The 13,111-nt window shown below is 44.6% G+C and overlaps 1 protein-coding gene across 2 annotated transcripts in view; it reads right to left on the bottom strand.

The window, feature by feature from the left end:
• Window positions 1-3,235: 3,235 nt before the first annotated feature.
• The window catches only part of LOC113913981 (protein tyrosine phosphatase receptor type J), a 58,737-nt gene continuing 48,861 nt past the window's right edge, over window positions 3,236-13,111 (bottom strand). For both annotated transcript variants that reach the window (XM_027578580.2, XM_035722759.1), the window contains exons 22-24: window positions 12,094-12,254; window positions 10,512-10,647; window positions 3,236-6,942 (exon numbers count right to left, since the gene is read on the bottom strand). In XM_027578580.2, coding sequence (XP_027434381.2) covers window positions 6,784-6,942; window positions 10,512-10,647; window positions 12,094-12,254 — 456 coding nt within the window. In that variant the 3' untranslated portion in view covers window positions 3,236-6,783. The remainder of the gene's footprint in view (window positions 6,943-10,511; window positions 10,648-12,093; window positions 12,255-13,111) is intronic.

The following is a 13,111-nucleotide window of genomic DNA, read 5'->3' as shown; positions in this document are numbered from 1 at the left end:
CTCATTCAAGATGCAATGTGTCAGCCGGCAGGTTTAATTCCTTTTAAATTTCCTGTCTCTCCAATAGGCCCTAAAATCCCACCAGGGCAATGATCATGCCTGTTCTGTTCACAAATGTATATACCCAGGGCCCACTGCCACCCCATAGATGACCAATACAAATTTAAGTTTATAAATGAATAGCTACCACTTATTGGATATTTCTTGTATCCCAGGCACTATGCTGAGTGTCACAGCAACAAAATTATAACCACACTCATGTGCAAAAAATTGAAACGTCATCTCTTTTCTTACCGAACTTACCTTCAAGCCCCCTCTTTGCCGAATGGCAGAGTCTGAAACATAAAGGTAGGCCCGGAAACTTCCCAGTCGAAGGTGTGATGGCCAGATGACATTTGGCTCAAGACACCCTTGGGAAGATGCCCTCGTAGGGGCTTGAGTCTTTATACTTCCTCAGCTTTAACAAGAAGACATCAACTCACACCGACCTCTGCTCAGGTATGAGCGCTGTGTTTGCAGCAAGCCCCAGATACTCGACTCTGGACACTCCAGGCAAACTTCAGCTTTCTGCCACCTGATGCTTATCAAAAGCAGGAAGGTCTGTGATTTCCACTCAGTCATTTGGGGAGGGCAAGAGCTAAAGCTCAGGCCTCCAAACTGGGACCTGCACAATTCTTTAGCCCAACATACATCCATCTGGAAGCATCTTTTTTTAAAGGCAAAATACTTTCTAGCTTCAACCAGGAATAATTAAATTGCAGTATGCTCCAGATCTGTGTTTTTTGCCTAATGAGAAAAGTAAGTACAGCTGTGGCCTTGGGCAGACCTGGACACACCAGCGGTACCACGCCTGGAAGACTGACCTTTGTTCATGCTGCAGTTCGCAGTAAACAGCTCAGGAACGTGCTGGAACTGTTACTGGTTATGTTGCACTTGACAAGCAGGCCGGTGTTTAGCGGTAGTCTCCAGATAGTTGGGAGAGGTGAGGAGGATGGGGGGTGAGGGAGAGACAGAGCACATCATGGGCAAGACAAGGTCCTGGAAGAACCCCAACCCCCCGTCAGTACCAACAATTGCTGAGAGCCTCATGGGATCTCGGGATTGGTGGGGGTGGGCCCTGTCTCCCACTGCAAGGGCTGTACGTGCCCCATTCTGTGTGGTAAATTCTACCCCTGACTCACATTCACAGGACTTCAGTCCCATTTACCTGCCAAATGTCTGGCAGGACCCTCCCTTCCAGCCCATGTGATGCCACGTGACCACCATGCAGTTTCCATCCAGAGAAGACAGTGAAGGTAAGTTATGTGCCTGTGTATGCATGTGGTTACTTATTTTTTTTTTAAGATTTTATTTGTCAGAGAGAGAGAGAGAGAGAGAGAGAGCAAGCAGGGGGAGTGGGAGAGGGAGAAGCAGGCTTCCCGCCGAGCAGGGAGCCCGATGCGGGGCTCGATCCCAAGACCCTGGGACCATGACCTGAGCCGAAGGCAGACACTTAACGACTGAGCCACCCAGGCGCCCCATGCATGTGGTTACTTATGTGTGTCTGGAGTGAGGCAGCTTCAGGCCACCACACAGAGTCCTGGAGCTCTTCCCTTCCAGGCTCATCCACCGCCGCCAGGTGCGCTCACTCTCCCGTGCTGGCACTCCAGCCTCCCTGACACTTTCCCCAGGTAAACGCCTGTGCTTTCACGCCCCAACCACCCCCATCGCCGCCTGCGAAAATTCCGAAAATTCTACTGAAGACTCAGCTCAGAAACCAGCACCCGTCATTCCCCTGGAATCCCTCTTACTTGTGCCCTTAAACCTGCTCTGGCATTTCCGTGAGTTCCCTTTTGTGTTTGCGGCACACAGGCCCCGCTCCTCCTTACGGGAGGACTTCTGCGTACGTTCATCTTTCTCCCACTGGTGGGCCTGCCGCGTGTGCACCGAGGCTTTCTGAGCAGTCTCTGTCCTCCCCACAAGCAGGAGCGCGTGGCGAGCGCGTGGCATGAAGCCTTTCTCCTCGGCACAGGTGTGTGCAGTGCTTATCGTGTGAAAGCTACGAGTTGGTGCATCAGGGCATGAATGCTGTTTTCTATTTTACCACCTAACACACTAAAGATTTTATTTACTTCTGTTATTGGTCTGTTTCCCCCATCAGAATATCAGCTACATGAGGGCAAAGCTTCTTGTCCCTTTTGTTCATGGTGGAACCCTCAGCCACTGAGATAGAGTGGCAGGTGCATGGTAGACACCGGAAATAAAAACTGCCCAAACTGCTACAGTATCCCAGCAATTCTGGGATTCCCCAAATCAATCACCAAAAAATCCTCTATTTTTTTTTTTTAGATTTTATTTATTTGTTAGAGAGAGCGAGCGAGAGAGAGTGAGCAAAGGTACAAGCAGGGGGAGCTGCAGGCAGAGGGAGAAGCAGGCTCCCTGCTGAGCAAGAAGCCTGATGCGGGACTCGATCCCAGGACCCTGGGATCATGACCTGAGCCGAAGGCAGATGCTTAACGACTGAGCCACCCAGGTGTCCCCCAAAAAATCCTCTAAAACTCCTGGGGACTTGCCTACGGCGTGCGTGCTACCACCAAGTAGCGGAAGTGGGGTGTCTGTCCATCTGTCGACCCAGGTGTCTGACCCGCCGAGTGCATACACAGCCACATCTTAGAAGCACACTCACTTCTTCCAAGTCTCCTCTTCACGTAGTCTCCCTGGATGTGTGTTTTGGGCTGAATTACGTCTCCCCAAAGTTCTTATGTTAAACTCCTAACCCCAGTACCTCAGAATGTATTTGGAGATATGGTCTTTAAAGAGGTGAGTACAGTAAACATTAAGTCATTCGGGGGGTGGGGGGTGGGGGGCGCACCTTAATCCTTTATAACTGGTATCCAGATAAAAAGAGATTAGGACCCAGAGCCACATAGAGGAAGACCGTGTGAGGACAAAGGGAGATGGTAGCCATCTGCAAACCAAGGAGAGAGGCCTCAGAAGAAACCAGCCTGCCAGCACCTTGAGCTTGGACTTCAGGCCTCCAAAACTGTGAGAGGGTAAGTAAGGTTCTGTTGTTTCAGCTTCCTGGTCTGTGGCACTTTGTTGTGGCAGCCCCGCAAACAAAGACAAGGTAGAAAATCCAAAAGGGACATGCTGTTGTTAAAGATGCCCCAGTTACACGCCGGCCAGGACACTGCTTCGTAAATGAAATGGTGTCCATAAAGTAAAAAGTGGGGGGAGAAAAGAAACAAAGGCACAGTGTGTTGACATTTTTTATATTTGGTATTTGTGAGTCTTTTTAAAAAAATTTTTTTCAGGCCATTTTTTTCCTTAAAAAAAAAAAAAGCAACCAACAGCAATACTCTGTACAAGTATAACAAACATTAGAAATATGCATCATTCCAAAATAGTTACAAGAAAATTACAGTTTTAGAGTCCATATCAACACATCCTGTTCATATGTGCCCCCAAGGGAAAAAAAAAGCTACAGTATGTCGAACACTTGACGGCTACACAGTCTGAAAACTCAGAACTTGGACTTTTGAGGCAAATCAACATCAGTCGCCAAGACTCGTTTAGTTCAATAAGCACAACCCAGCACTGCAAAAGAAAACCAGGTTTTTTCATCTCAGATGAAAAGCAAACATGGATCAGCTGCATATTTGGCCCCCACCCCCCAGGAGCCTGGGGACTCTGGAACCCCAGGAACCTTCATCTGACTCGATGAAGCCCAAATCCAGTGCAGTCAAATGTGCCAAAGTCCAGCCAGAGGTCACTACGTGCCCACGGGGAACAGACCCCCAAATGTCATTTTCCACTGGTCCCTGTGTCACCAGGTTTACCTTTGGAGGCAAACGCCCTTGCTCTTGGGAGAAGGTAGCAATGACCCAAATCCCCCAAACCAACTGACCATCAATCTTTCACGGGTAACTCATCCCACCCTTGCTGTTCTTCTGTGTGCAACTGGCAAATACTAAAGCAGGGATGATCACACCATCTCTGTGATTCCACTGGACTCCACAAATTTTAGTTCACTGTTCCTGGGAGGCTTTGGGACAGGAGCTCAAAAGCACCTTCTCTTTCCTCTGGCCAACCCCCAGCCCATGTGTCCTTTATATTTACACAATTATCTTCCCTTTTCAATCACTGTGCTATAAATACCCTCACCACCCCCAGCGGCCCCAAATCCAGCCCTCTTCAGGATGCAAAGAAGCTTCGTGACCTTCGTCTGACCTGCCATGTGGAATCCAGACCTGTCCACCACAAGCCTTCTTCCCAGGATTGGGAGTGACATCTAAGAGTGGCTTGCTAGGGCTGCTGCCCATTTCCCAAACTCGTATCAGGCAGAGGGAGGAGGGTTTCTGGTTTTTTGTGTGTGTTTTTATACAATAGGTTTACAATTACTGTTGCTTTAACCTTTTAAAGGAATTTTTAGAGCCAAGTCCTTCCCTCTGATTTCTCCATGGCAGGGATGTAGGCAGGGCTGGGCAGAGCATCTCTGTTGGACTTGACAACCTACGCACCCATCCCACTGACTTCCTGACAACTGAAGTGGAGAGCGGTATGGCCCAGAGAACTTCTGCCCGGGGCAGGGGCCTCTCGATGCAGTCAGGGAACTCTCCGAGATCTGTGTGCATCGAGGGGCAGACCAGTGTGAAGGTTTGGAAGCCATCCACCCAAACCTGGCATCACTCAGCAGCGCGGCCTCCCTGATGCAGACCTCAAGAGCTGAAGGCCCCGCTGAAGTTGAGTCCAGAGGGCCCGCCCAGGCCTGCACCACCCATTCCTTTAAGGGCCCGAGGCTGAATGAACTGCTTGCCATGAAAGAGAGCAAAGGATTCGGCAAAAAGTGCAATTTCTCCGTGGGAAGGAAGTTCTCCCCAGATACGACACCGTCACCACCTCTCCTTTTAATCCTTTCAGTACCTCAAAGGGAAAAGGGAGACAAAAGACGTAGAAGCGCTAAACCTCCGAACTGAATCAAGGGCTTTTGGTTGTGGTTCACCCTTCATAACCCACCAGCATGTCCAGTCAGCTCTCAAAGTGCCAAGAGAGTGAGGAACACGGCAGGGTCAGGAGACGGGCTCCCCCAGGTCAACGGTGACCAGGGCACTCAGAGAAGACCCCGCTCCCGTTTTCACTCGGACACAATGGTCCTAAGTTTACAGCAGGATTTATTACTGTGGAAAATGGCCACAGGATTCCAGGGACTTGGTAATTCCTTCATAAGACCTTATACACTTCATTGCCTATAGGAGAATAAACACAAAACTTCTTCAAAATATAACCTGAGCCACAATATAAAATAAAAAGAAACAAATCCTTTCATGTTAATGCCTTGAGAAGTTTACAGATTATGTACCAATAAAATAAATCCACGTACATTCTGAAATTCTTGGTGGATACAACACCTGAAGCAAAAAAAAAAAAAAAAAAAATCTACATAAAAAAATCAAAGTAATTACAGCAGCAGTATAGTGAAAAGATGTTTTAAAAATAATTACATCTTTGATACAAATTCAAACTTTGTACACCTCAATTCAAAGGAATGACTGTTTTAAGAGTTTAGTATATATATATACAGTAGATATGGATGTGTGTCACTGCAGAGAGACTAAAGCCAGTGGACTTTGAGGGAGGAGGGATTAATCAGACACTGTTTTCACACTGAAGTGTTCACAGATTGCCACGCTTTTAAACACACACACACACACACACACACACACACACACACACACATACACGGACACATGGACACACATAAAATGCCAACCTGAGTAAAACATTACTAAAAACCTAGAGCATCATGAATCACTAAGTCACATATTGCACCTTTAAATAATCCTTCTTACCAAATACAGAAACAAGAAAAGGGATAAAACAGGGACAAGAAAAAGGAGATTATGTCACTGTAGGGTTCCTCTGCTTCCCTCCCCGCCCCCCAGAAATTCTCAAGGTGATACCTGGTTTCCACTCTCACTCAACCAATGGGCTGAAAATGTGGCCAACAGAAGTGTCTTTGGGGAAAAGGGAAGGGAAAGGGGAAGAAAGAATAGAGCACGAAACGGGAGAGGAGAAGTGGAGGGGGAGGGGGAGGCCTCCTCTAGTCAAATGAGAACAGGAATGTTACTGAGAAGGCTGAATCTTGGATACTAAACTACTGTTTAAATATTCCGTATATTCCAATTATGAGATTCAATACAAAAATAGAGATATCTACTGAGTTTTGCCTGTGGAAGCATAATTCAGAAAAGGCACATGTTCAAATAGAAAACCCAGGCAGAAGAGGCACCACGTACCCCTCCCTACATGATAATCATCCACAATTATGTATTTTCCATCAGCTAGATTCCGAGATACAGTAGGTAAAAATAGACCTCTGATACTTAAAATATATTCAACCCAACACAATCCTGGCTTTAGCATGTGAATCATATAAAATAGTCTTTTTTTTAAAAAGAATCTGTTTTGAAAAAGAAAAAAAAAATCATAGCTCACTTTTCCTGGTGTTCCGTAATTCTCTAGAAAAAAAAAAAAAAAAAAACAACCAAAACACAAAAAGTGAACTCATCCCATTGGTGATCAGAAATGTCGTTGATTAGCTCACCACCCATCCACAGCCACTGACAGCCCCAACTTCTCATCTGTCATGTTGCACGTGAGCAGCCTCACACCCTCAAATTAGTTCTAACAAAACAGAACAAAGAATTAAGATATTAGACATATAAAAACGTGTCCACATCGGGGCATTTTCCTTTGCTGTGGGTGTGACGGTCTGGGTAACTCCAGAAATGTCTGACTTTGGAATTAGGCGATATAACCATTTGTCTTTCCAAACGCAGTCATGGGTGCAAGGTTTTCATAGATTGTCATTGCGGTTGTGTTCTGGTAGATGAGATCTACTTTTGAGTCCTTCTGGGACCTGATAATATCCAAAACACACTGGTTGAGGAAAACATACTGGTCCTGTAGAAGAGTAAAAGGAGAAAGCAAATGAGCAGCGGTCCCAGAGATTATTAGCACCCAAGGCTATTTTCAGAGTACCGCCACTCCCCCAAATCCACCGACCCCCCAGTGAACAGTTCAAGTTCATGTTTATCTAGAGGCCGCCACATTCTGGTGAAATCTGAAACCACAGAGAGCAAGATTCTCATCATCAATCATTCTTTTTTTTTTTTTAAAGACTTTATTTATTTATTTGATAGAGAGAGAGAATGAGAGAGAGAAAGCACATGAGAGGGGGGAGGGTCAGAGGGAGAAGCAGACTTCCCGCTGGGCAGGGAGCCCGACGCGGGACTCGATCCCAGGACTCCAGGATCATGACCTGAGCCGAAGGCAGTCACTCAACCAACTGAGCCACCCAGGCGCCTGTCATCAATCATTCTTAACCAGAGGGACACGCTCCCCACACCTCCCCTCCCCAAGGAGGAGCCCCAGAATCTTGGGAAAGAGCAAAGAATGAATGTGGAGGAAATAATGCACATGTATATTTCAAACAAGAAAAAGTCCAACAAGAATTACTTGGTCAGCGAGCATGTGCAGTATAAGGAGTAAATTGTGATTCTCAACAGAGGGGACGGGTTAAGGGGGCTAAGCAGGGTAGAGTTAGGTGCGGACAACCCTCAGGCAAGCTTGTCAGAATCTGCAGGTAGCCATTTAAAAAGAGGAAGAGGAAGAAGAGGTATATGCTGACAGAAAGATATCCATGATGCTTTAAGAGAAAAAAAAAATCACAGTGCAGCATTACATATAAAACAGGATCCAATTTTTTAAAGATACTCTGTGTTAATATCTAAAATATATAAAGAACCTATACAATTCAACATCAAAAAGAAAAAACAATCTGATTAGAAATTGGGCAGAGGACCTGAATAGACATTTTTCCAAAGAAGATACACAGACGGCCAACAGACACATGAAAAGATGCTCAATATCACTCATCATCAGGGAAATGCAAATCAAAACCACAATAAGATATCACCTCTCACCTGTCAGAATGGCAGGAAAAGAAAAGACAAAAAAACAAGTGTTGGCAAGGATGTGGAGAAAAGGGAACACTCGTGCGCTGTTGGTGGGAATGTAAATTGGTGCAGTCACTGTGGAAAACAGTATGGAGTTTCCTCAAAAAAAATTAAAAATAGAAATACCATTATGACCCAGTAATTCCACTACTGGGTATTTACCCAAAGAAAACAAAAACACTAATTGAAAAAGATAGATGCACCTATGTTTATTGCAGTATTATTTACAGTAGCCAATATATGGAAGCAACCTAAGCATCCACTGACAGACGAGTGGATAAAGAAGATGTGGTATAGATCTACAATGGAATATTACTCAGCCATAAAAAAGAATGAAATCTTGCCATTTGCGACAACATGGATGGATCTAAAGGGTATTATGCTAAGTGAAGTAAGTCAGACAGAGAAAGACAAATATCATAAGATTTCACTTAGACGTAGAATCTAAAAATTGAAACAAACAAATGAAAGGCAGAAACAGACCTATAAATACAGAGAACTGATGATCGCCGGGGGGGGGGGGGGGGGGGGGGGGGGGATGGGCAAAATAGGGGAGGGGAGTGGGAGGTACAGGCTTCCAGTTATGGGATGAATAAGCCAAGGGGGTAAAAAGTACAGCATAGAGAATATAATCAATGGTATTGTAATAGCATTGTAGAGTAACAGATGGTAGCTACAGTTGTGGGGAGCACAACTTATCACAGACTTGCTGAATCACTATGTCGTACCCCTGAAACTAAAGGAACATTGTGTGTCAACTGTACTCAGATTTTTTTTTAAAAAGCACTAGCCATATATATATATACATATATACATATATATGTGTGTATATACACACACACACACACACACACACACACACACACACACACACACACACATACACTGTGTGTGTGGCTATTTCCCAATATATTGCCTTTCTACAGATGTACATAAAGAAATCTATAATGAGGGGCGCCTGGGCGGCTCAGTCATTAAGCGTCTGCCTTCGGCTCAGGTCATGATCCCAGGGTCCTGGGATCGAGCCCCGCATCGGGCTCCCTGCTCGGTAGGGAGCCTGCTTCTCCCTCTGCCTGCCTCTCCCCCTGCTTGTGCTCTCTCAATCTCTGACAAATAAATGAAAAAAATCTTTAAAAAAAAAAAAAAGGAGAAATATTATTTTTTAAAAAAAGAAACCTATAATGATATATACAAACTGTAAGCATTGGCTACCTCTAGGGAGTAGAACTGGGGGAGAAAAAGTAATAGAGAAAAATATATTCCATATAATCCTGTTTCGTTAGGTGTTGTAAGATGAACAAGTTTACAGGGGGGGTCCCTGGGGGGCTCAGTTAGTTAAGCATTTGACTCTTGATTTCAGCTCAGGTCATCACCTCTACCCTGCATGGGGCTCCACGCTGGGGACATGGAGCCTACTTAAGATTCTCTCTCTGCCCCTCCCCCTGTTCCCGCCAACACCTGCTCACAAACGCATGCTCTCTCTCTCAAAAAAATTTTTAAAAATAAAATACAGAAAGATAAACAAGTTTATATTATTTTCAAACTACAAAAGAAAAGGAACAAGGAAAGAATTTGTAGGCAGGTAGAAGATTTCTGTGTTTCTCAAAAGGGGATAAAAGACTGAGTCCTACTCTACATAATTATAGCAGAAAAAAGAAAATCTCTCTTCTGACCAACAAAGAAGTGAATTCCACTCTTTCTACCACAACCGTGCTGCTCACCCCAAAGCACACAATGTACCCAGGCCTCCAGAACATTCCCTGCTAGACTCAAAAACATAGCCCATATTCATAGAGTTCTAAATTGGTACGGGGAGACAGCTTGATACAAAATTAATATTCTGCTCTCATCCCAGTCAAGGCGCATTCACCCCTACAGCATCGAGGAAGGCTATTTCCCAATATACTGTTGAGAACATGACTTGAAAACAATGTTTATCAGGAACATTTCAGGGAAAGCCGAATCCAACAGTCTTACCCAACTGACACTGTACATAGTAAGCATTCATCGTCTCAATTGGCCAGCCAGCCCCTATAGCTATGATAACTGACGTGGTGTCATATTTGCTCGGCTGGATGAGGATACACAGCCTATTCACACAGCAACATTACGCCATTTCATTCACATCGTTAACGTCTGATGAGTCCATTCATGAGCTTATTTTAAGGATGGTCAGACCTTCTTAGAAACAAAGCATGATAATACCAGCTTTATGAGTTTAAAACCCAGAAGCCAAAGTTCAGATTATTTGATGAGTTAGTAGCCTCAAGGTAGGGAGTCCTGATAGTATCTTGGTTTGTACTGTTCCGTTGCTGATATCAGCTACCACCGTCTCGCTAGATCAGATCATTCAATCACACATCAGTTAAGGATGTTAAAGAAAGCCAGTGTTACTTCACAGCCCAGAGCCGAAAGATGTAGAAGGCTGAAATGTTTTAACTCAAGTATGTGACATGATGCAACCTTTTAAAAACGGATTGGAAAAGCAGCCTGCCAAACACAGCTTGGCCTCACCTCTGTTTGCACCATTAAAGGCCTGTGCATTCGAAGGTCATACACAATCCCGTACACGTCCACCATGTTCTCATTCTCTATCTGGTAGATAAGACGGTCAATGGCAATGAACGTGCCTGTCCTTCCAACCCCAGCACTGAAGAGAAAAAGAAATGAGCACATCACCATGGGTTAGTCTAATGTAAAACTCTCAAATGTCCCCACTGTACATATATCTTGCTCTCCCCCACTATCAACGCCCAGGATCATTAAATATTTGCTCAACTGAAATCTTGGCGAGTCGGAAGGCATTAGCTTGGGATTGGGACCCAAACCCTAAAGTTCATTTTGAGTCAAATGCCACAAATAAAACATCTTGCTAGAGCTTCTTGAATCTCAGTTTCGTTCAAGTTACCACAATAACCTAGGATGGCAAGTTTCATCAACTTATTCCCCACAGGGCAACAAAGCCCGTCTTTTCCTCTGTCCTAAATGAATTTCTTTAGCTTAAAAGCTAGTGTCTTATTGTTCGGGGCCGGGGGGGGGGGGGGGGGGGGGGGGGGCGTTAACTTTTTCTGTAAAGGATCAGATAATAAATATCTTTGGCTTTGCAGACAAAATGGTCTCTTTCTGCCATTATAGCCTGAAACTATAGACAATATATAAACAAATGAGTATGGCTCTGTTCCAATAAAACTTTATTTACAAAAATAGGCAGCCAAAGAGGCTGTGGTGATGGTTTCACAGGTGTATGTACCTCCAAACTCATGAACTTGTATACGTTAATTTATATAGTTTTTGCATGCCAAAAAAATAATTAATAAATAAAATGATTTAGAACTATGTGTTCCAACTTTGTTAAGTAACAAACCAAAATGCTGAATGAAGAAAGGAGGTTGCAGAATGATGTATCTATCATAAAATAGGGTAAAAGTTTAAAGCTATATAAAACCCATAGATATATATATGAAATAAAATACAAAAGCATGCAAAGGAATGATTCAGATCCACTTTAGGACCACATTAGACTGTGTAAGAAGGAGACTGATAAGTAGAGGCTTTATATCTGTAAGATCTTATTAACAAAAAAAAATACATGACCTCACGTTATACTTTATTAGATTATTACTCTCTATTTTTGTAAGGTTGAAATGTTTTATTAGAAAATGTTATAAATAAGAAATAAATTACAATACATTGTAGTTTTTTTATTTTTCAAAGATTTTATTTATTTATTTGACAGAGAGAGATACAGCGAGAGAGGGGACACAAGCAGGGGGAGCGGGAGAGGGAGAAGCAGGCTTCCTGCTGAGCAGGGAGCCCGATGTGGGGCTCGATCCCAGGACCCTGGGATCATGACCTGACCCGAAGGCAGACGCTTAACTGACTGAGCCACCCAGGAGCCCCAATACATTGTAGTTTTAAAAAAACAGAGGCAATCTACCAGATCTGGCCCATGGATTATAGTTTGCCAACCCCTATTCCAGTCCCTGGTCCCTTATCCAAACCTTTCTTGAATTTGCAAACACCTACTGCATTCCCTCATATGCCTTCCTTGTCTAATGACATTTGAAATGTCACACACGGAGTGCCATTTGCATACCTGCAATGAACCAGAATGGGTGACTCAGGAGGACTCTGCTTCATGTAGTCACGAACAAGGTACCGAAAGTTGATGAGCAGGTCAGTGGTGTCGGGAACGCCGTGGTCCGGCCAGGAGGTGAAATGGAACTGTCGCAGAGGGTGACTCTCACTTGTCTGGATCTAAAAGCCAAGAAAAGAGGTGAGCGTCTGAGAAGGCCAATGAAATGGAGCCGTCCCCGGATGCTGAGCCGCACGGGATGGCGGACAGGCGGCTCAACAGGAGTGGTTACAACTAAAAACTGCAACTTCACATTGGTACAACAGCTGATAAAGTGCTTGCCCAGACTGTGACATGCTCATCCAATCCCACAATAGGCCCAAGGAGGAGGGGTTTTTATCCTCTAAAGATTCTGAAAAGGGAAGCGACTCCCACACACTGAGCTCAGACGCAGCACAAGTGCTTCGTCCTCTGACCCTGAGTTCAGACCTTCCTTTCCTACCTACTACAGGTGCCTGCCAGTCATGTACTCACAGTCTTAGAGCTACACCTCCTTAAAGCTTCAGGAAGCCCATCCCTGAGCCGACCTGGGAATGTCATCAACCAAAACACCAAAAAATGAATTTAAGAGCCTTTGGGGAAAGAGCTGCCTCACAATCCACCTGCCTTCCGGAGAGTCTCATGAAGCAGCAGGTAACTAGTGAGCACTAAGTAAATATTTAGAATTGTAGGAGTTTGAGAAAAGGACCCCCCATTAAAAAAAAAAAAAAAACACATCTAGGGGCGCCTGGGTGGCTCAGTCATTAAGGGTCTGCCTTCGGCTCAGGTCATAATCCTGGGGTCCTGGGATCGAGCCCCACATCGGGCTCCCAGCTTATTGGGAAACCTGCTTCTCCCTCTCTGGCTCCCCCTGCTGGTGCTCCCTCTCTTGCTGTGTCTGATAAATAAAATCTTAAAAAAAAAATCTATTTCAACATCAGACAGACAATAGAAAGTGGATCTTGTTGTAACAGAGTTAGTTATGACACAGACTGGTTTC

This window comes from Zalophus californianus, chromosome 11 (assembly GCF_009762305.2).
Source record: "Zalophus californianus isolate mZalCal1 chromosome 11, mZalCal1.pri.v2, whole genome shotgun sequence".
Taxonomy (NCBI): domain Eukaryota; kingdom Metazoa; phylum Chordata; class Mammalia; order Carnivora; family Otariidae; genus Zalophus; species Zalophus californianus.
This window is presented reverse-complemented; position numbering and strand designations above follow the sequence as displayed.